Source organism: Hippocampus bargibanti, linkage group LG09, assembly GCF_051943395.1.
Source record: "Hippocampus bargibanti isolate YZ-2025 linkage group LG09, ASM5194339v1, whole genome shotgun sequence".
In the NCBI taxonomy this organism is placed as follows: Eukaryota; Metazoa; Chordata; class Actinopteri; order Syngnathiformes; family Syngnathidae; genus Hippocampus; species Hippocampus bargibanti.
This window is the reverse complement of record NC_142742.1, coordinates 13,606,426-13,630,545: the sequence shown is the minus strand read 5'-3', so window position 1 is coordinate 13,630,545 and position 24,120 is coordinate 13,606,426. Positions and strand designations below refer to the sequence as shown.

The following is a 24,120-nucleotide window of genomic DNA, read 5'->3' as shown; positions in this document are numbered from 1 at the left end:
GCTGCCTTAACAGCAGATCCTGTATTTTGTTTTTATACTTCTTGCTTTCCTTTTCCTCTTACCACGGCGAGACTAATAAAAGCTAATCCAATCCAATCCGAAATGTCCAACACTGGAGTGTTTGAATGAAGTTTTACAGTTTTTTATTGATTTATTTCATGAGAACGCCGTTGAGAGCAGACAATGCAACAAGTGCAACAATCCAAACTCCCGCAAAAAACACTTTGAGCTACCATAACATTGACCGACCATTCCATTTGTGCACATTCTTCTGAGCTAACTTTGCATATTTCCACAGAAACAGCTTTCAATAGTTTAAAAAAAATATAGTAATACATCCCTCATCTTGCTACCAACATCAGTACCATCTCGTACACAAATAATGGGATTCGTCATGGAAACAAACCACTGTTCATTTAACACCACCTTGTTTGTCCTTTCTCACACACCCCACCCACCTCCGATACCATTTTAACCAAATAAATTGAGAGAGAGCTGCTAGGGTTTCATGCACAACTGGGAGGGCCATAAACACAGGAGGGAGTAAAAATACATGATGCCGTTGACATTTTTTTAAACACCACTGAACGCTTACCAGGGATGGGGAACCTTTCTGGAAAAATGGGACATTACATAATACAGCACTGCAACAGAAAATTCGGTAGACGTGTCTATGGAGTAAACCAACAAAAAGACTCCAAAAGACAGGAAATCAGAAATTTTGCTGCGAAGCGGCGATTTCAGACTCACTTGAGTCTCTTTTCAAGGCACCTTCAAATACAAATTTGTCCGACAGATTTTGACCCACCACTTGACATTTGACAAGGCATTTTATTGTCATTTCTTTTTGTAATGGGCGGAATATGGCTGCAAAATGTAACGAATTCTCATAAAACGCTACACAGAAACCGTCTACATTTGTACGATGAAAAGCTCTGGTGGCCCGCAAAGTTTCTCACCCCTAAGGGTTCTTGACCAAGCGAATGGGGCGCTCAGTGGTGTGGCTTTGGTGGCGAATGGCGAAGGTGTATTATCAGTGGCTACTTGTCTGCGGGAAGAAAGGTTCAGACACACAACACCAGTACGAACATGGCGATCAAAACATGAGCTCTGCACCATTTTTGCCAACAACGTGCTTGTTAAAAACAAAATCGTCAGTCATCAAATAAACGGAGAAGTATAAAAGGCTGACACAGATGGTGTGCAGGTTTCCGATTATCCTTGTGAAATACTCGCCGTCGACAACATCAGTTTTTAAATAAGACAACAGTACAAACTTAGAAAACCCAAAATATTTTCCTTTGAAGACGGGACAGAGGAAAATGTGGCAACACCGGGCAGTCTGAGTCGAGAGGCACACGCACAACCACAACACCAAACTCAGCACGGCAGTCCATCTTCAATTCCTCTCTTCGAGTTCGTCTCGCTCTTTTCCGGATGCTTTGCCGTCCAGCAGACTCAAATGTTGGCACAACATCTCTGCGATGCGACTTGACAGAAACGTTGGGAGAACATTGTGGGGGTTTCTCCTTTGCGAGTCCGCTCGTGTCCATCCGACATCCTCCTTGTCCTCTTCGTCGTCATTCTGTAGCTCCTACTGCTCTCCTCCCAAACGTCGCTCAACTGAGATTAGGATGTGCTGATCCGACCCATTTCTTGTCTTATGGCTGACAGACAAACAATGAAAAAGTTAGCCTCCACATCTGGGGCACCTGGACACAGCAGGTCATCAGCATCGCCAACAAAAATTATCAGAAGACAAGCTGACAGTAATTTGTGTGTGTTTCATAGAGTGAAAATCATTTACAGATGTCATTTGGAGACAAACGCACATTATGCATTGTTGGCACCACGACAAGATAGGGATTTCATCTGAGGATTCAAAGCTGCTTACCATGAATGATTTCATCCTTCACTTTATGCAACTCGCGTACGACTTCATCCAAAATCTCCTATGAGAAAACCACATGCAAAGTAAATTATAACAAAAAGAATCGGCTCTTAGCGCGCAACATGTTTGGCCTGCAAATTAAAATAAAATAAATACATTACATAAAATGCAAATTCAACATGTCGTTTCCATTATACATGTGGGCAATTGTTTAAAAAAAACCGAATGCCAAGATATAAAATGTGGAGACCATTTTGAAAAAAAAAAAACATGTTTAACAATGTAATAATAATAATAATAAATTTCATTGATAAGTGCCTTTCAAAACTCTTCACAGTCACAGGATAAGTTTTTCTGTGGGTGAGCAGCGGCAGCTACACGCGCCAGCATTCACTCAATCCAGAAGTAACTGAAAGAGATAGAAAGCTAGCTAGTTAATTAATAGATAGCTAATAATAACAATAATATTAAATGTTATTTATAGCGCTTTTCAAAACTCTCAAGGACATAGCTAATAGATCGGTAGCTATATAGCTAATAGCTAGCTAGATAGATAGCTAGACAGCTATATAGCTAATAGATAGCAAATAGATAGCTAGCTAGGTAGATAGCTGGCTATCTAGACTCTAAAGGGACAAACGTGAGGACGGGTGTGTTCAATCATGCATGTACTAAACTGGAGGGGGAATGTGAGGGTCCACTATCTTCAATTTTATACCTCAACTGTGTAAGAAAATAATCATTGCACTGAGTTATAACGCTGACACTACATTTAAAAATAAAATGAAAAAAAAGCTTAGCCTAAATAATGATTCAAACACAATGGAGTGTGCAGAAAGTTCACATTGAAAACTGTCCAAACAGTTCAATTAAAAAAATAAAAAGTACCAACTTTTCTGGTGTGCCGAGCACCCAAAAACCTTGATTTTCTTCCAAAGATGACCCTGCGCCTTATACGTGAAGTAATATTGAGCTTCAACAGGTTTCGCAACTACTGTCAGCAGCCACCGACTCCATTTCACCCTGTTGCGTAACACCCTCGTCTCTATTGTAGCGCCTAATAATGTGGTGTGCCTTATATTTGGAATATGAATATATATATATATATATATATATATATATATATATATATATATATATATATATATATATATATATATATATATATATATATAAATCTTTTATCATTCATTGAAGATGCGCCTTATAGTCCGGTGCGTCTTATACATGGGATAATATTGATAGTACACCATACATAGGGGGTGCACCTTATACACCGCAAAATCTGGTACATCAAACTAAATTAATCCAAACCATACTTCTAAAATGAACTAGCGTAGATTTGAAAGAGGTTTATGCCACTGTTGCACTATGCAGCGTTCCAATATATTTCAGCGATTGTTTTCTGTCCTACTCGATGAAGCCAACATTCCATTATTAGCGCACTCAATTATTTCAAATAAGAGCAAAGGAGAGATGCAAAAGCATACAACTAACCTGTTTCATCCTGTCAAATTCGGTGTCTGATTCACTGGTGCTGCCAATAGGTCGCACTCTACAACACAAGTGGAAAAACTAATGAGCACCTGCATGTTTACCGCAGTGCAGACATGATTTTTTTTCTCTTTTCACACCTCGACACCAGTGAGGATTTCTCTGCCGAATTGGATCGCTCCCATGGCTTCTTCACAGCATCTGATGAGAAGTAAAGCGGGAGTTACAATTTGGTGGTACAGTACGCAGAGAAAATTGCTTTGAAGTTACTTTTCCACATTTAACACTTTCAGGGACAGCGGTTACTCCAGCGGTCAGCGCATCACGTGATCACACTCAGAATCATCTCTCTTGCTATCCTCGTCTCATCAATAACAAGCTTCTGACAAATAAGTATGGAAAATATGATGTAAGGGTACCATTGTGCGGTAGTAACAGGTTAAAGGGTGAATGAAAGTGTTAAAGCACAGGCGTCCAAGTCGAGGCCCAGGGGCCAAATCTGGCCGGCCACATCATTTTATTCGGCCTTTCGAAAGCAACTCAAACTAATGAAATTCCATCATGCTTGTTAAAGTCCGAACCAAAAAAATTCAATTGTCCAATGCTCAAGGATAGTTTCTGCCACCAGGCAGTCCGGAGACTCAACTCCCTCCCAGCCCTGCCCAGCCTGCCCCTTCCCACTGCCACACTCACCAAACTCTGAGGACATGCTACACGCTGTACTGTCATCCTGAACTCTATTTTTTGTTCTTTCTCATTTTTTTCTGCAAGACCTCACTTCATCCACTTCAACCCTTTCTTCTTGGTTGTTTTTGCATTACTACATTACGTCACTTTATATATGTCACTTCCCCACTTTACATACATCACTTCCCCACTTTACATACATCACTACCTCACTTTACATACATCACTACCTCACTTTACATACGACACTACCTCACTTTACATTCAGAAATTACATGTATAGTCTTGTCAATTGTATGTCTTTTTTAGCCACGTTAGCCAACTATTAGTGCCTTGCATGCTGGGTCCGAGAGGACATTAATTTCCTCTGTGCTGTATGTCATGCATATTAGCATATTTGACAATAAAGCTGACTTTGACTTTGAGTAAACTGTTGGGGTAATTCGCTATACGAACATCGTTTTTCATCGTTTGTTTACGTTTTGGACTTCCTGATACGTCATATCCTGTCTTCCTTTACATGATGTCACATCCTATTACGTCACATCCTAATATGTCCGTCTTATAAATGCTCTTCCAGCGGTTTTTCGGGCTTCTTCCTCCTCCCTCTTTCCTCTTTTCTTTCTGTCCACGATGCCCTGCTGTCTACAAGATTAAACTAACGTATCCTGTTCAACACCTGGCTTCCTGCTGAGTTAACCATCCTCTGCTATCAACACCCTTAGCAGCCATGAACCAGGAACGAACGATCACTTTCAATCCATTATAAACCACAATAGCAGTCATTAATTTTGACTTCAAAATTGAAAAAAAATCATTCAATTGTTGCGCGTTGGGGATGTAATATGTGAAGGAGATGAAACATTCTCATGGTTTCTTCAAATTCATCACGGGCCTCGAGAGGACACCATAACTACAATGTGGCCCGCGGCAAAAAAACTAGTTTGACAACTATGGGTTAAAGTAATAAGCATGATGAAATGGGTCAGTCGGCAGAAAACATGTCCAAAAATATGAACAATAAAGGGGTGCTTTACATTGCCTTTACATTTAAAAACCGCTAAAACTATTTTTTTACCACAGGGATATGTTTAACAAAGGAGTGTCTTCTAACCAGCATTATTAGCTTACTCAGTGTAGTTAAACTAGTCAATGGTCAGTCAACCTATTTAAAAGGTGACAAGTAGTGGCTCTGAGGCTTGGTGACCTGGTGTGTACTACGCTAAACAAAGGCCTCAGGAAGCAAATATTCGAGTTGTCTTTGGACATTCAGCACACTCAAACAAATCTCTAAGGTGACTGATGTTCGGGACACTACGGTTGTTTGCATTCAGAAATATTTCTTTGTTTAACTAATTCACTGCCAGACGATGTGCAAAAATGTGTCCACCCAAGTGCCAGGGTTTTTTGTCATTCAGTCATTCAAATTGTGGTCCCACAGAATATTATTGAGTTTTAGGACTACATAAACACTCAGTTTAGTGGAAGAAACCTTAGACTCGCGTCTTTCTTCAGAAAAACGAGTTAATTCCTAAGTTATATGGGTCTGGAGTTATCTGAGATTGAAATGGGGGCCTGTATAAAAAATACAATATACAGTAAAGTCTCGTTATATCGATATCGGATATATCGATAGTCCCGGTTATATCGATACTATTTCTATGCACGCACGGAGAAAATTACATGCAAACAGGGTCGGATATATCGATAGTCCCGGTTATATCGATATTTTTTCGGACTCCCTTGAATATCGATATAACGAGACTTTACTGTAATACAATACATACATATTGATTCATGTAGCGCTTTAAAAACAGCTGGAGCTGTAACAAAAGCGCTAACATGGACGAAAGACAAATGCCACCGCCTCGTGGAAGGGAAAAACATTGCCAGAGGCCTGACCAGCGCTTTATCGGCACCCCCCCCCTCTCAGGAAAAACCAAACCCCGAACAAATTTGGGAATGGCGCTCCATGTCACACTTCCCGAATAAATTTGTGAATGGCAGCGAATGAGTTCATTTCAAGACAAGTTAAATTACGGTTGGCATGGCGGGCAAGTGGTTAGCACAGCCTCACAGTGCAGAGGTACCAGGTTCAATTCCAGCGTCGGCTTTCCAGTGTGGAGTTTCCATGTTTTCCCTGTGCCTGCGTGGGTTTTCTCCTGTTTTCTCCCATATTCCAAAAACGTGCATGGCAGGTTGAAGGAAAATGCTCGACTGTTGTTAGGTGTAGGTGTTAGTTCAGTGAAAACCCCGCCGCCTGCTCAAAAACAGGCCCAGCATGCCCGTCACCCTTGTGAGTAGAACCAAATTCCAAATAAATGGAAGTTCAGTGGCTTCAGGTCAGAGGAGAAAACCAAAAAAAATCTCGAGTTTAGCGTGCAAAACCCCAACTCTTTGAAGAGAAAATCTCCTAAGTGAGGCTTTTCAAAGACGTGAAATACCTGTTGAGTTCTGACCGCGACCACTGGAGTCATCCTGCAGGTGACAGAGGAAATGTTGACTTTGTCATTAAGGCTTTAAAAACAAGCTTCCTCTTTACAAGGATGATGAAAAGAAAGACTTAACTTACTTCATCAGGTTTCTCAGAAGCTTTCCGTCTAACAGAGAAGAAACATGACACTGTTTGTAAAATACACGATATTCTGCCACGCCCCACAAAACTGTGACTCACCCTTTAACTGCAAAATTCTTTGTTACCTTGATAAATAAATTCGAAAATAATTGCAAAAATGATCTACTTGAACTATTGGAACTCACAAAAGGCTTCAAACAGTACGCAGACTTAAATGCCCTTTCTTGTGGGAAAGGGCAAAACCCTTTTCACTGATACGGAAGCTGTTGTTGGCCACTGCTTACACCCAGACACAAACTCTGATGTCCCCCCGTTGTACATTCCAAATATTTGATGTTTGCTATTTTTACTATTATTTATTTAGTTTTCAATCAATTTTGTGATTAACTCATTCAATGCCAGACGTGCAAAAATGTGTCCACTGCAGTGCCAGGGTTTTTGTCATTTTCACTCAAATTCCAGCACTCGCAGAATATGGCGTTTTAGACATTCAATACAGCATTAGAAACCTTCGACTGTCTTTGTATTATTATTATTTTTTCAACAGAAAAAAATAATCTTACATTTAATTTCTTTCATCACTTTGTGTATGTCATGTAAATTTCTCCACTGCGAGACTAATAAAGGCAAATCCAATCCAATTTCTACACGCTTTTCAAAACTGTCAAGGACACTATACAGCAGGGGTGTCAAAGTCATTTTTTGACGCGGGCCACATTGTAGATATGGTTTCCTCTCGAGTGCCGTTATAAATTTGGGGAACCCATTAGAATGTTTAAATCCCTTCAAATATTACATATAGAGCACACAGCAAATTAATGAATAACTCGTTTTCAAATCTGAAGTCAAGAATAATGACTTTTATTGTGGTTGACATCCAAAAATATGATTTTGGCTCAGAATTTAGCAATCAGATTTTAGCAATCATCATGGAATTTAACAAGTTTGATTTGCTTTCGCGGGCCGAAAAAAATGCCAGGTCGAATTTGGCCCGCGGGCCTTGACTTTGACACCTGTGCTTTACAGTCACAGGATAACAAATTTTTTGTGTGTGTCAGAGATACAGTGTGTGAGTGAGCAGCAGCCATTCGCGCCAGCGTTCACTTTACCCAGAAGTAACACAGCAGCAAAGTTATTCAATGCAAAGTTATTCAATGCAGCGTAAGAAACCTGAGACTGTCTTCTTTCATCAGAAAAAAAAGAATTAATTCCCAAGTTATATGGGTCTGGAGTTATCTCATCAAATGGTGAGTATAGTTTTGCTTTTTTGGATGTTGCTGTGCCGATGACCATTTTGTGTTTGGGAACCTTTTACTGAGCATCTTCATCTTTATTAAGTTCATAGAGTTGCTTGTTCTGTAGCCACAAGGGGAGACAAGCCAGTGTCTTATTGTACCGGTCTCAAGCCCGGATAAATACAGAGGGTTGTGTCAGGAAGGGCATCCGATGTAAAAGCCTGGCCAAAACAAACATGCGAATCAAACCTCTGAATGGAAGACACTGATTCACTGTGGCGAGACCTGAAGGGAAAAGCCGAAAGGAAAAGAAGAAGACAGTTTTTTTTTGTTCTTTTGTCTTCAAGATGGCGGCGCGACAGTGGCTGCCTTTCCAGCAGCTCCTGTATTTTGTTTTTCTACTTCTTTCATTCCTTTCATAACTTTGCTGCTGTGAAATGTAAATTTCTCTGATGCAAGACAAATAAAGGTAAATCCAATTATCCAATATTTGTTTATATAGCGCTTTAACACCAGCTGAAGCTGGAACAAAGCGCTAACATGGAAAAAAAGGAAATGATGGCCCTTGTGGAAAAGAAAAAACATTGCTAGAGGCCATGGCCAGCGCTTTATCGGCACCCAAGCATGAAAAAACAAACCCCGAACAAATTCGGGAATGGCGCTCTACGTCATATTCTCAATTCCCAAACACATTTGTGAATGGCAGTGAATGATTTAAAAAAGAGTGTGGGTGGCTTTACTTTGTCCTTTCAAAACATGGGTGTTTTTGCTTCGAGCATGTTTTTTTAGAACATTTCCCTTGCAATGAGGTGTTCACCACACATCTTAGTATGAGTCAGAGGTGAAGAGTTAAAAGAAGAACAGATTGGAAGACCTCCAGATGAAATGAGCCGCAACTTTGTAAAATTTATTGGTGCACGTTATCAGTTTTCGACTGGACTGAGTGGAGAGGAAGGCTTCCTGAATTCAATGCCATTAAATCATTTCAGATTCACGCTTATCTTCCGGAATGGAAGCCTCACAAGCCGATGCACCATATACTGTATGTTGAAGCATGCCTACAATTCACAAATGTATCTATATTTTATCTGTGAATTTATTGTGCTTGCTTTGTGATTGTAAATTGTCTTTGAGAGCTTTGAAAGGCGCTTATAAATAAAATATAAATAAAGCTGTATTGTATTGTATTCTTTTTAGTGAAGCTCCATCTAGTGGGTGCATATCGCAACCACATACAGTAACTGGCATTCGACTCAGCGTGACTCTGACTTGATCTTGGCTTTCGTCCCTGGTGCTATCTTTGCGACTACTTTATTTCCTGTATATGATAATTGCCCCTGTTAAGCGCTTTGTTACAGCTTCAGCTGTTGTTAAAGTGCTACAGTATATCAATCAATATGTATTGTATTGTAATTGTAGCTTTTATTGGATGCGCCCTTTAATGCGGTGCGCCCTATATCTGAAAACTATTTGAAAATAGGTCATTCATTGAAGGGGCGCCTCATACTCTGAAGCGACTTATAATGCGGTAAATACGGTACATCACAAAACGCAACAAAATGTCAAGGAGTGAGTCCGTTTTGATTGTATTTTTTTCACAGTGTATATTTAATATTCCCCTGACATATTTGTGGGCACGCTGATGAGTAAATCGTGTGTTTTACCTGCGAGCTAATAAGGCATTCATTTCCTGCATCAGACCCTCTCCACCACCTCCACTACCACCACTCGATCGGTTGGAGTCGCTTTTGCCGCTGGATCCTGGCGGACTGCTCTCGTCCTAAGGTACAAGAGCGGATTTTTGGTTGGCTGTCCTTTTCCTTCCTCCCCCGGGCGGCACAATCCTCAGGCGTATTTGTAGCATCCAACTTGTGCAGTTATTTTGGCATGGAGCCCACAGAGGATGCTCACCCTTTGAACCTTACGAAGCTTGGCACCGGCCAGCGCGGCCGCCAACCCCGACGGCTGCTGCTGCATGCCAGGGGGACCCCCGGGAGGCCCCCCGCCGGTGGGCAGCGGAGGAGGCATGGGTGGGGGGACCGCCATCGGCGGCGGAGGACCCGGCGGCGGCGGAGGGGCTGGAGGGCCGGCCATGGGCGCTGGGACGCCGGCGGGAGGCGGGGCCACCGACAGCATAGCGGGATGACCTGCGGAAACAGGGGCGCCTGCGAGGGGCACATTTCAAAATCGGTTACCGGGGGCGGCTCCTCGGAAGGTTGATCTCAAAGGATCTGGGTGCTAAAACTGCAGTTTTACCACTCCATGGAGGTGAGCGGTTTACGTGTTATTCGACTCGGATTCCCTCAGAGAGTACTCACAACTAATTCACTGTCGAGTTTCATCGCTGCACATTTGTTTCTGGAACCAAATGACATATTTGTTATGTATTGTCCATACGGTGAGACCTAAACTTACAAACGTCAAATTTATGAAAGTTAAACTTTATAATAAGCACTATTTTTATAATACACACCCACCACGGCTGGCGGAGTGATCTTCGGCGGAAGCACACGACCGAACAGCACCAGAGGTTAAGTTACCAACAGTCCTTATGGAAGGTGACTCTCCTTCCATAAGCCATCAACGACCATCAAAAAGGTAAATAAAACTTTATTTTACAGCACAGTTTATTTCTTTAATTACAGTCCTCATGTAATGCGCATCTCTTTCCAAACAGCAATTCCCTTTGACCTTCGACCTCCAACGCCATTCCATCAAGCCATAAATGACCATCACAAATGTAAATAAAGTGACTTTATGATACTACGCAGTGTATTTATGTCATTACAATACAATAGCACATTTATTATACATAGAATAAGGTATGTTGTGTGTAGTTTTAAGGCTTATTTAGTTGAAAAGTATATTTTATGGAAACCCGGGAACGGATTATTCCCATTTTAATGGTTTCCTATGGGATTTTTTTTTTACATACACACTTTTCGCCTTACGCACTCTGTCTGGGAACCAATTAAGTTCGTAAGTTGAGGTCTCACTGTACTAATATTTTGTATCTAAGTGCTCTGTTCTCATTTGTGCATGGTTGTGCTCTAGTTTTCAATAAAGTTTCCCACGGGGGCAAAACATAAATAAATAAATTAAGTACAACCATTAGCAATACAGTAATTACAACACTACATATAAAAACTGCACATTATTTGAACTGGAATAATTGAATAGTATTGACGGTAAAAGAGTTTCCAAATATTTCCTGTCAACAACATTTGAGAAAACTGCACATCTCACTAAAATTCAATATTAGAGCTTGATCACAAATTCTGCCTCAGGAAGATGAGTAAAAATAAGTAAACGGGCAAACAAAAAAGTCAAAGTGGACAGAAAACTGAAAAAGAAGCAAAGAGGCAACTGTATAGAGGCAACTGTATAATTGTTAAAGTTGTAACTAGCGTATTTTCTGATGTAGAAGGCACACCCCAAAACTTAGATTTCTATCAAAAGATGACTCTGCGCCTTATACACAGATGCGCCTTGTATGTGAAGTAATATTGAGCCACAACAGGTCTCGCAACTACTGTCAGTAGCCACCGACTCCATTTCCCCCTGTAGATGAAGTCGTGCATAACCCCAGCTTTGACTGTAGCGCCTTATAATTTGGTGTGCCCTATATTTGGAAAACCTTTCTAGATTTACTGTACATATATTTGGAAAACTTGTTTTAATTCATTGAAGGTGCGCCTTATCGTCCGGTGCACCTTATATCCAGAAAAAGTTTCAAAAGACATCATTTATTGGGGGTGCGCCTTGTACTCCAGTGAACCTAATATACTGGAAAATACAGTACACATTTAGCTTAAAATCATTTTTAATACGGCACAGGCAGATAGTAACTGCCACGGAAGGCGCGTTTGTTGGAGCTGAAATGACCTTTAGCACTTTATGTAAAATAGAGCCCCGGGTGGGAGATACATCTACCGTTTCTTGTTTTGGAAGAAAAAAGGGGAAGCATACATTTAGGAAGAGGTGATTACAATCAGCGTTGTACATTGTAGTTATGTTTTTTTCTTCTTCTCAGGGGCTTCATATTACATGTTTCATATTACATATAGAGCGCACAACAAATTAATGAATAATTCGTTTTCAAATTTGAAGTAAAAAATACTGACTGTTTTTGTGCTTTACATGGAATATAATTTTGGTTGTGACTTTAGCAAGCATCATTCCACTCGACATGCTTGATTTGCTTTTGCGGGCCGAATAAAATGATGTGACAGGCCAGATGTGGCCCCCGGGCCTTGACTTTGTCACCTGTGCTCTAAATTGTCTCTTGGTTCGATTGGTTGTTCGTCTGTGTGTGCCCTGCGATCAGCCGGCAATTAGTTCACGACTGGGATAGGCTCCGGCAGCACCCGCCCGTGAAGAGAAGCGGATTAGCAAATGGATGGATAAATGGACAATTCATTCCAATCTTTAAAAGTGCGACATTTATGGAGTGCAATCTTGAAAGAGTTGTCAAATCTTCTGTCTCCGCGCCCAAACAAAACCAACTGTGCTCTTGCCATCAACTCTTGTTTTGAGCTTTTGTCGGCAACGTGTGAACAGAAATGCGAATATGTTGTGGTCGAAATCATTATGTTTGATGATTCTGCTGATGTCAGTTGGATCGTACGGTCGACGTGTGGGAAAGACGCTGAGAACGCCGCACTGATTACAGGATGGAATGTCTTGACTAGACCACAACCCCACACGGGATTGATCCCACAACCATGGTAGATGACGTGCAACAAATACATCCTGGTTGAAAAGGGGTATCCAGTCCAAGGCTGGTAACAAGCATGCACCGAAAGTGTCATTGTGCAAGGGTGGCACAAAATGTGACGCTATTGAGGCTATTTATCGTTAAATGAAAAATTGCTAAATCATCAACATGCTTTCTTTGTTGACATTTTAATTACCCACTCCACCAGAGAGTTGATGGCAAGGGCAAAAGGAGCTGTTTGGCATTTGAAGAGAAGATTTGCCCTTTAGAGTGTACATATCACCCAAATGCCACACCATAGAAAGGTACCATATTTTCCGGAATATAAGGTGCACCCCCAATAAATGGCGTATTTTAAAAACTTTTTCTATATACTGTATAAGGCACACCGGACTATAAGGTGCCCCTTCAATGAATGAAAAAGGATTTCCAAAGACAATATTTAGACAACGCTGGAGCGTTTCGCAGCCGAATGTGAAGCGGCTGGGATGAGAGTCAGCACCTCCAAATCTGAGACAATGGTTCTCAGTCGGAAAAGGGTGGAGTGCCCTCTCCGGGTCGGGGAGGAGATTTTGCCTCAAGTGGAGGAGTTTAAGTATCTGGGTGTCTTGTTCACGAGTGAGGGTGAAAGGGATCGAGAGGTCGACAGGCGGATCGGTGCGGCGTCTGCCGTGATGCGGACTTTGTACCGATCTGTCGTGGTGAAGAAGGAGCTGAGCCAAAAAGCAAAGCTCTCAATCTACCGGTCGATCTACGTCCCAACCCTCATCTATGGTCACGAGCTATGGGTTGTGTCCGAAAGAACGAGATCCCGGATGCAAGCGGCAGAAATGAGCTTTCTCCGTCGGGTGTCCGGGCTCTCCCTTAGAGATAAGGTGAGAAGCTCGGTTATCTGGGAGGGGCTCAAAGTCGAGCCGCTTCTCCTCCACATCGAGAGGAGTCAGATGAGGTGGCTCGGGCATCTGATTAGGATGCCCCCGGGACCTCTCTCTCGTGAGGTGTTCCGGGCATGCCCCACTGGCAGGAGACCCCGGGGACGACCCAGAACACGCTGGAGAGACTATGTCTCCCAGCTGGCATGGGAACGCCTCGGGATCCGCCAGGACGAGCTGGAAGAAGTGGCTGGGGAGAGGGAAGTCTGGGCTTCCCTACTGAAGCTGCTGCCCCCGCGACCCGACCCCGGATAAGCGGCAGAAGATGGATGGATGGATGGATGGATATTTAGACATATAAAAGTCTTCCAAATATAAGGCACACCACATTATAAGGCACTACAGTAGAGGCTGGCGTGACACACCACACACTCAGTGGCTGCTGACATTAGTTGCAAGACATCTTGTGGCTCAATATTACTTCACATATAAGGCAGTATAAGGCCCAGTGTCATCGTTTGAAGAAAATCACGGCCTTTGGGTGCACCTTACACACCGGCAAACATTTCAATAATATTGCAAACAGGCATTCTAACAGCATGAGTTAATTTCATCATATTGCTGCTTCCGGTATATGGATGTTGGTGTTTGATATTTTTTTCAATCAGTTTTCAGCTCCTATGCATCGCCATGCCATTGGCATCTGCCTAAAGGGTCTGCTGAATTAGTCGCACTGGCTGATGTGGCTGATCGCACTGGCTGATGTGGCTGAAGCAATATAATTGCAAATTCACTTCATTCAACCAGCAGGGATGGTATAATAATAATCACAGTGTAATATGTTCCACTCAAGTTTAACAAGCAAAACACATTCTGTAGAAATATGCACACGTTTAATACAATTAATAATCAGGAAGTTGGCCATGGTGCATTTTATATAAACTGTTTTTTGTCAGGGAAGCAAATAAACAAAATAAACTGTAAATTGTGACTTGGTAACAGATGACAGAAGTCAGGTAAGTGCCCATTAACATCCCAGCTGCCAAATGCACGGCCCGACATGGTTGGGCTCCTGTCTACTTTTGAAGTGAGGCTGCCAGAACAAGTGCGGTCAGCTGTTAACATGATGGGGAGAAGCTATGAGTGACCGAGACCGGTCGGCAAGTGGATTACACCCCCCCCCCCAACCCCCCCTGACACCTGCTTCTGCGAGCTTGTTGATTTTGAGAGATATGCTAAACCAATCCCATCCCCTCCCCCCCAAAAACTGAATTTCACCCTCTCTGTTCTTCATACTTACTGCTGTTGGTCAAGGGGACCTGCTGAGGAATGGGGGAGGGGGTCTCCTTGGGCGAGCCCCCGTCATAGTAAGAGGGGGGCGAGTTGGCGTTGCTGGGGGGCTGGCCTTGCTGAAGATGTGCATGCTGCTGAAGGTGGAAGGTGGACGGGTACTGGTGATTGGGGGCGGGGCTTGCGGGGGCCTGGCCCGCAAGGGGCGGCATGGCCACGGCCTCGCAGTACTGCGGGGTGAGCGGCAGCTGATGGGAGTGGGGGGTGTAGGAGTCGTCTGATTGGCCGTTGGTGTGAGGGTGGGGGTGGCGCTGGGGGTACTGGGCGCTCGGGTCGAGCGGCGGGGGCTTCGTCCTCATGCCCGAGACGGGGTGCGGCGCCGGGAGCACGGGCTGCGGCGGTGCTAACCCCTGCCTGGCAGGCATGGGGGGCGGGCACTGGGCATACATTTGCTGCAAATGAGAGGCAGACCAGGTGCCGTGTTTGGGGGGAAGCGCCATGTCTTGGTGGTGATGCTGAGCGTGGCGGGCCGCTGTGGGAGGAGACAGGGGGATTTGACGGACCTGGCGGCCCATCGTGGTCACTCCCGCCTGGACGGGCGAGAAGGCGGAGGCCATCGAGGTGGAGAGCTGGGAGGAAAGCTGGGCCTTGTCCCTCGCCGCCCCCGCCTCTTTCTCTTGGGAGGGAGAGGAAGAAGCGGAGGGCGGGGAGGAGGAGGAGGCCACACGGACGTAGGACGGGGGCAGTGTGCTAGCTCTGTACTGTCTGTACTCGGGCGGGGTGTCGGGGTGCGCGGGGGGTGCGCACACTTTGTATTGGAGAGTGGAAACGACTGTGAGGGGCAGAGGGGTGGGGGGTGGAGAGGAGACACACAAGGAGATGCAGACGAAGCAGGGTGACAAACAAAGGAAAACAGAAAAGAGAAAAAACGTGAGAAGAATGAAAAGCAAAACCAAGCTCAGATGAAAAGATAAAAAATCAGAAGCATAATTTAAAAAACGGAGAACCGCAAATAAGAAAGACTCAAAATATCAAGCAGCAGAATGCAACATGACCAGAAAAGCATACGACATTTCCCCCCCCAACAGCAGCTGGAAGAAAGAGATGGCAGCAGAGCATGTTGCAGGAGCTTGGTGTAGGGGGCTGGGGGGTTGGGTTCAGGGTTAGAGGGTTGAAGGAAGGGGGGGGGGGGCACCGAGTATCACCGATTTCACCGAGTGCGACCAAGGTGATGTCAAACTCTTCTGTTTCTGTCGAAAGACTTGAATGTGTGTGTGTGTGTGTGTGTGTGTGTGTGTGTGTGTATGTATGCTTGCATGAGTGTGTGTATGTGACGAAAAGGACATCGTGGGAATGAGGGTTAGTAGAAGGGAACAGGAAGCAGATTGCTCTTTGTTATTCAAGTCATCACTTCTCATGTTTACTCTGCTTGCTAACATGCCAGTAGCAAAAAAAAAGACGATGAGCAAATACACGCCTGCTCCTTTCAAGTTCACGTGTGGATTTTAAGCGCTAGCAGGACATTGGTGGATCTCGGTTGCCTCGGCAACCGGCTGGCGTGTGTATGTTTGTTGAAGGCGCTCACCTGATCCTGACGTCCGCCGCTCCCTCTCCTTGTGCGCCTGCATCTGATGCTGCTCCATCATCCTTTCAAGAGCAACCACAAGGCTAAAATGTCACTTCAAGACGTGTCGGCTTAACGCTGACTCTCAATAACACCCTCATCCTGTTTTGGCGTCTTTTATTGCACACGATTGGGTCCATGTGTACAATCTAATGAGGTCCAATGTCAAAGCCGTATGAACAAATCTGTTTCTGCGATGATCAGAGTTCTCAGTTTTCTCATCTTGACAGCATTGAGTTAGCGATTTCTGCCTCAAATATTGATACAGTAATCCCTTCCTACTTTGCGGTTCAATGATCACGGCCCTTGATGCATCGCAGATTCTTTTCTAACCTAAAAAAGGGTCAGCAAATAGCAGCGAAAGTCACTACAGTACAGTTTTGTAAAACAACCGCAGGTATCAGAGAGCAGCTTACAGCATTCATTCATTCAATTTACTGTTGTTATTTTTTGAATTACTCATCAGGCATGAGGCATTACTGTGCTGTAAAGGCACAAAATTGAACATTAGTTCCATCCATCCATTTTCCATACCGCTTATTCCTCATTTGGGGGTGGGGGTGCTGGAGCCTATCTCAGCTGTCTTCGGCCATGGGGGGGGGCACCCTGAATTGGTTTGCCAGCCAATCGCAGAGCACACAAAGACATACGACAGTCACTCTCACACCTAGGGACAATTTAGAGTGTTCAATCTGCCTGCCATGCATGTTTTTGGAATGTGGGAGAAAACCGGATGACCCGGAGAAAACCTACACGGGCCCGGGGAGAACATGCACACTCCACACAGGGAGGCCGGAGCGGGATGCGAACCGGTGACCTCAGCACTGTGAAGCCGGCGTGCTAACCACTTGACTACCGGGCCACCCTGAACATTAGTTTAATAGCCAAAAACATCGGTTTCATTTGGCCACTCCTGACAAAGACTCACCGAATAATGTAAACAACATTTTCATCACTTTGCCACGTGTACATTAATCATCTTGACTTTGTTTACATTCATGTGATGCCACGCTGTCAACATTTGTTTTCGTGCTGACTGAGGCCGAAGCTGATTGGCCAAGAGACGACACGACTGGACAGTATTCAACCTACCTGAATGCTTATCCCTCCTCCTGTTCTCGCATTGCGTTAGTACAGATTACGGACTGTACGTATTCTCGTATTTTCATTCGGACTTAACTCATTCACTGCCATTCACGAGTTTATTCGGGAATTGAAAATATGAAGTAGAGTGCCATTCCCGAATTGGTTCGGGTTTTCTGTTTTCATGCTTGGGTGCCGATAAAGCGCTGGCCATGGCCTCTGGCAATGGCCTCTGGCAATGGCCTCTGGCAATGTTTTTTCTTTTCCACAAGGAGGCAGCATTGCCCTTTTTTCCATGTAAGCGCTTTGTTCCAGCTTCAGCTCTTGTAAAAGTGCTATATAAACCACTATGTATGTATTGCATTGTATTTTGGACAGCTGCCTTCATTTCAAGCTCTTACAACTCCCGACCCATATAATTTAGGAACTAACTTTTTCCGATGAAAGAAGACAGTCTAATGTTTCCAACACTTTATTTAATGTTTGTGTAGTCCTAAAACTCAATATTCTGTGGGTCTTGTAATTTGAGTGAAAATGACAAAAACCCTGGCACTGGAGCGGACACATTTTTGCACATCTGTCAGTGAATGAGTTAATGGTCGTTTGCAAAGATTCATTAGTGAGTGACAGCCTCTCCATTTCCGTGTCAGATCTCAGCTGACTCACACACAGCTGAGCTCGAAATGATGGTCCTAATTCATCACAGATTATGCAGTCCATGGAGGCATACTTTCAGAAACATTCAAAAACTTTCGATTGTATAGTTTTTTGCTCATTTGTCTTTTGCATTGGATCTCATGAGAGTGTATAAACTTAATCTGAATGAAGGTTGGTCATTGTGTAAAACAGAATATTTAGTCTCGGGACAGAAAAACAGAATACAATGATTTCCAAATCACATGTTGCCTATATTTAATTGAAGACACTACAAAGACTTTCATGTTCATGTTCACAGTGATCAACCTCAAGAATTTTGAGTGAATAATCAGGAACTTTTATGGCTGCAACATATTCCTCATAATTTGGGACAGGTGTCAAAATGACTAAGAAAATTGAGGATGTTCATCAAACACCTGTTCGCCACTGCATCATTAAGTGCAACTTAAAACACTACTATTTCTAGCAAAATCCATTTGTCAATAGCATTTTGGCTATTTTTGGGCTGGGTGCAAGCTCATCGAAGATAGACTCGCGCAGTTTTTGGGACTGTGCTTCATCCATAAATTACAAAGCTAATACATAACTATTGGCGACAAACAATTAATAAAAAAATAATACATTTAATTTCTAAGTGCCTTTCAAAACTCTCAAGGACATTTTACGGTCACTGGATTTTTTTTGTGTGCAGGCGAGCAGCGGCAGCCATTCGCGCCAGCGTTCACTCTAGCCGGAGGTTTATCTGTCTGATTATGAAATACTGTATCTTCTTTGTAGTGTACTCCATTAAATATAGAGTGAACATGAGTTCATTCATCTTTGTTCATTGTAGTCTGTTTTTTTAATTCATATTTAATACAAGGTCTCAACTTCAATGGAATTGGGTTTGGATAAGGTATTCCTTATGGAGTGGCCCTTGAGTGCAGAGCATAGTTCATGAATATACCTCCGCTGGGCTTCACTTTCCTCTGAGGAGGGTCCATTTTGGCGTTGGACAACTGGACCTGAAAGACAGAACGTGGGACAGAGTAATAATAAGAAAAACACCAACAGTATTGACTTCATGCCAAATTGGCGGTTTGTTTAAAAAAATCTGAGGTGTCAAAACATTTTGTCTGAGGGCTACATTCAGAAAAAGGCAAGGCTGCAAGGGTCATTTCTGCAACTTTAATTACATTAAAAGCACCTCTGCACCTCCTCATTCCACCACCAACTCTCCTTATCTACCTTTCTTCCACTCGATACACCAAGTACTTTCCGACCTGTGTCTCTGATTATGTTCGCTGTAGTTTGCCAGTCATCTGGAAGGACCTCTTGCCCACCCAGTGCTTGTCTTACCCCCTTCCTAAATGTCATGCAACACTCTTCCTTTTTCAACTTCCACCATTTTGTCCTCACTTCAGCCTTTGGTTTCTTCATCTTCCTCCAATGTTAAAGTCGATAAGACAAACTGTCATCTAGAAACCCTAAAATTGTATTACTGAATAAACAATATGCAATATGTTGCTCAGAAATGTGGGAAGTGTTTTATGATCAGAAAAAAAATCCAAGACCAGTCTAATTCAGGATTTAACTATTTTTTTTCTGATGAAAGAAGAGAGTCTAAAATTTCTCACGCTGCATTGAATGTTTATTTAATCCTAAAACTCAATATTCTGTGTGTCCTGGTATTCGAGTGACAATGCAAAAAAAAAAAAACCCTGGCACTGGAGTGGACACATAGTTGCACATGTCTGGCAGAGAATGAGTTAATTGGTCAAGTCCAAGTGGTTACTATTAGATGGACTGGCAAAGAACTAAAAGTGTAATGTATTACAATATACAAGACCGCATGACACAGTCAAGTTAAAACACAGTCAAGTTAAACCCCTGTCTCCCGTTTCGGCATCGCAGTGACACTTTGTTTCAGCGCGCAGTCACAGTCCATGGCGGAGAAGTGAAGACATTAGAAGCATGGACGTGAATACAAAAAGCAGCAAAATGCCAGGCAGTGTGCCCCTGCACAACCTGCCGTGCTCCACCAGCATGTGTTAATGAAGACAATTATCGCCTGGTGCCGCAAGTGTGCCCATGCATTTGTGTTTGTATTGCTGACGTGAAAAATGGTGTTGCCATGGTGAAGGTGGAGCGTGAAGGGCCCGAAGGAACCCGAGGAGGGCTTGATCAAGCTTGTTTCCATTGAACTCAGGGGACTCACTCTGATGAAAAATAAAAATTACCTTTAATCAGGAATAAAAATAGATCTGCACATTTATCACAGGAGTTGATTATGAATGGTGGCATGGAATTGAAGCATTCAACATTGACTGAACATTAAATGGCACATTATAATTGGATACAGATCATATGAATGAAAAAAGATGTATAATTTTTTTTACTACTACTTTTTATTTTGTGTATTGTTTTTGTTGTAAAGTGTCCTTGGGTGTTCATAAAGGCGCTTGTAAATTAAATGTATTATTATTATTATTATTATTATTATATCCATGTAACTAAATGATTGGCAGAATACTGTTGAAAAATTGATGGTTTAATAATTTAGTCCAGTGTATGGAATCGTTTCGTGAGAACCAGCCATCCATTTTCCCTACTGCCTGTCTTATTAGAATTGGGATAACAACTGTGTAAAGTGTCTTTGAGAGTTTTGAAAGGCACTCATAAATTAAATGTATTATTATTATTATTATTATTATTGTTATTATTAATATTATTATTTGATAACAATGGATATTGTCCAATAAGTGTAACTGTGTTACTGTGAGGGGTTGTTTATATCTCCCTGTGCTTCCCAATCAGGTGTACGCATATTACATGGGCAGGGATGAAGAAATAGCATGCGACCATAATGAGGATAAGAGCAATAAAAAAAGTAGATGGTGGGGGATGGATATTAATTTTCCAACAATAAAAACTCAGTCTGTATTGCCTTCCATCTGAAATGACTGATAAAACAAAAGTTTACACATCAATCATTACTTTTACTCAATGTAAATTTGATCAAATGCCTCTCCCTAATTAGTTCAAGCAGAATCTCTTGATGACTCAGTAACTCGTAAACAAGCAGCAAGTAACAGATACACCACCCCTCACACCCCGCTGCTCTCAATGAAGGAGTGCCGGGACATTACGTCTCCGTAAGTGATATTTTAACCGCCATGTGAGTCAAAAGGGCAGACTGGAACGATGTTGACATTGGATTGGATTGGATTGGATTTGCCTTTATTAGTCTTGCAGTGGAGAAGTTTACATTTAAATTAATTAAATGTGATACTATACAAGACGTCTTTATTTATATCGCGCTTTCACAACTGCTGCAGCGTTAAGAAAATCCCTTACCAGAACATTTCAGAGAAAATAATATAAAAAAACACATTCTTTTACACACCACCCCCTTTAAAATAAGTGGTAACTGGATCCTCTCAGAAGCCGCGAAATGCACAGCAGGTCACTCCACAGGCACACCCAACGAAATATGTTTGCTATATAAGACCGCATACAGTTTAAAGTGTTTCACAGTGACGTTTTATCATAAAAACAAAAATACACATCCAGTCAGGGCCCAAATATGAATCGCCACTGGCCCCTAAAATTATTCACCGCTAGAGAGTAGTACAGCTCATTATAAGACACAGCTCAACATCTGTGCATGGTATTGAAGCAACAAAAAGACAAGAAAGTGTCATTGTGCTGTATTGTAAATGTGTTTCAATACATTTATAATATAAATATATATGTTATATATATATTATACTAGACATTATAATTTTTATTATACTATACATTATAATATATGTATAATTTATTATATACATAATATTATTTATACATTATAAATGTTATATAATATACAGTAAAGTCTCGTTATATCGATATCGGTTATATCGATAGTACTGCTTATTACGATACTATTTCTATGAACGCAAGGACAAAATTTACATGCTGCAGGATCGGATATATCGATAGTTCGGTTATATCGATATTTTTTCCGACTCCCGAGAATATCGCTATAACGAGACTTTACTGTATAACATTTGATATCCATGATGGTCGAATAATAGTGTGGGCATTTTGTTTTTCTGCCCTTGCCTTTGCAACATAGTTGCAAACTTAAAAAGACAAGTCTTGTCCTCTATTCCTGTTCTCTCATTTCCAAATACTTCAAAGGTGGGAGTAAGTTGCATACCCTATTTGTAAATTGGACTGTAATTCATATATAAATTATATCCGTAATGGACAGAGACCACTGCTATGATGGACCCTGCTCTACGGTTGGGGGGAGCAGAGGACAATTCCCTGAGGCTACACTGATTACTTCTATTGTCCTAACTGATTATGGTCTATGATTGGCCTGATTGCAACGGGGCAGTTGCCTTTGCAAGTACAGATGACGGCTGAAGAAACCCTTTCATCGATTGACCACTCCTGTACAACTGAGAGCTTACACAGACGTGTTGTCTCGTGCAAGTGCTTTTTGTTGACTTTGCATTATTCCTTGCCTTGACGTCAAGCGTTATTATTTCTACTTTGTCAACCTTGTGTCTATTTTTGGGAAATAAATAAGACATTTTCATGAGTTTAAGTCTGTAGTCTCCAATTCTGTCCAGAGCCCCCCAGACGTCTGACAAATATATGAATACCTTATAATTTAACATCATGGGAACAGTCTGTAATAATTTAGGTGGTTAACTGACTTTCATGTGAGATGATAAAAGCAGGATGGTTGCAATGTGAGTTTAACTTTCACACAGCTGCCTTACCAACACAAACAGAAGACACAAAATGACACATTGGTTTTCTGTTTCTCCGAGGAGAAGAGCTATCAAATGTCAGCATAACATTAGGCAAATATCTTAAATAGTCTGTCACACAGCCAGGAGGTCAACGGAAATCAGGATTGCTTGGATTTACACCGGAGGTCTACAGTAAATTCCACATGTGATTTTATATACAACATTTTTGATTGTCTCTCTCCATTTCTATTGAGTCAAATAACTTGACAACACAGGAGAAAATAAGCCAATTTTACAATACAATGTTTAACCTATTTTTGGAAGAGGATGGATTATAATCGAAGCATCATCAATTCCATGCTGATTTTCCACCCACTCCGTCAACTTAATTGTTCCATTTCCGAGAAAAAAAATGGGATTGTATCACTTGAATGAATCAGTGCATAATATGATTGAGTGAGAATGTGGATTTTTGTTTTGTTTGATGGATATTAAAAAACAAAAGGAAAAATAAAAAGAAATAAGACCATGATATGAGAATTCCATTTTTACCTCCGCTGTCAGGCGAGCTGAGCACATTGAGGGCAAACAGCATGGCATTGGAGAAGGTGGTGGCTTCCTCCTTGCTGGCAAAATTGAGCCCGTAGACCTGGCGGGCATCACGCCACTGATGGAAGGTGGGTGTGGCCTGATTGTACTTCAAGCCCTTCACGATGGAGTAGTTGATCACCACCTTTGAGTGCAGAAATGAGTTCAAATTACATGCTGTAAATAACTCATTGTTCACTCAATAACAAATTGTTCACGAGGGGTCCGACAGTGGAGGGCAGTCAGGGTCACTATGATCTTATCTGATGGCCTAAATGTGATCGGAAGCACTCACCAACATTGCAACTAAAATTGTAATATTTGTTTCCATTAAATAGTACAGTGATACCTCATCTTACGAACGATTTGGCTTACGAACTTTTCGCCTTACGAACATTAAATTCGCGAGCATATAATCTTGGCATACAAACTAGTTTTCGGCAAACCAACCAAAGTGTTGTGGTGGATGGCGGTTTTCGGTTTGAGGATGGTTTTCGGCGGAAGAACACCAAACCACACGGTCGAACAGCGTCACGGTGGCTAGTTTTCATCACCCTTTCCTTGAGTGCATACCTGGTTTGTTATCAAGGATACTTTTGCGATTACGGGACCAAAAAAGACGCCACCACAGGCGGTCGAGCAGAAGAAGTAGATGTTTTTAATATCCATCAAGTAGA

At 42.3% G+C, this 24,120-nt stretch overlaps 1 protein-coding gene across 3 annotated transcripts in view; it reads right to left on the bottom strand.

Moving 5' to 3' along the window:
• Positions 1-126: 126 nt before the first annotated feature.
• The window catches only part of evla (Enah/Vasp-like a), a 49,195-nt gene continuing 25,201 nt past the window's right edge, over positions 127-24,120 (bottom strand). For 2 of the 3 annotated variants that reach the window (XM_089003747.1, XM_089003746.1), the window contains exons 3-14: positions 23,408-23,588; positions 19,072-19,129; positions 16,347-16,408; positions 14,772-15,593; positions 9,794-10,047; positions 9,547-9,662; positions 6,645-6,672; positions 6,517-6,550; positions 3,526-3,586; positions 3,389-3,446; positions 1,895-1,952; positions 127-1,667 (exon numbers count right to left, since the gene is read on the bottom strand). In XM_089003747.1, the coding sequence (XP_088859873.1) occupies positions 1,630-1,667; positions 1,895-1,952; positions 3,389-3,446; positions 3,526-3,586; positions 6,517-6,550; positions 6,645-6,672; positions 9,547-9,662; positions 9,794-10,047; positions 14,772-15,593; positions 16,347-16,408; positions 19,072-19,129; positions 23,408-23,588 (1,770 nt within the window). In that variant the 3' untranslated portion in view covers positions 127-1,629. The remainder of the gene's footprint in view (positions 1,668-1,894; positions 1,953-3,388; positions 3,447-3,525; positions 3,587-6,516; positions 6,551-6,644; positions 6,673-9,546; positions 9,663-9,793; positions 10,048-14,771; positions 15,594-16,346; positions 16,409-19,071; positions 19,130-23,407; positions 23,589-24,120) is intronic. The other variant, XM_089003748.1, reaches the window with a different exon arrangement.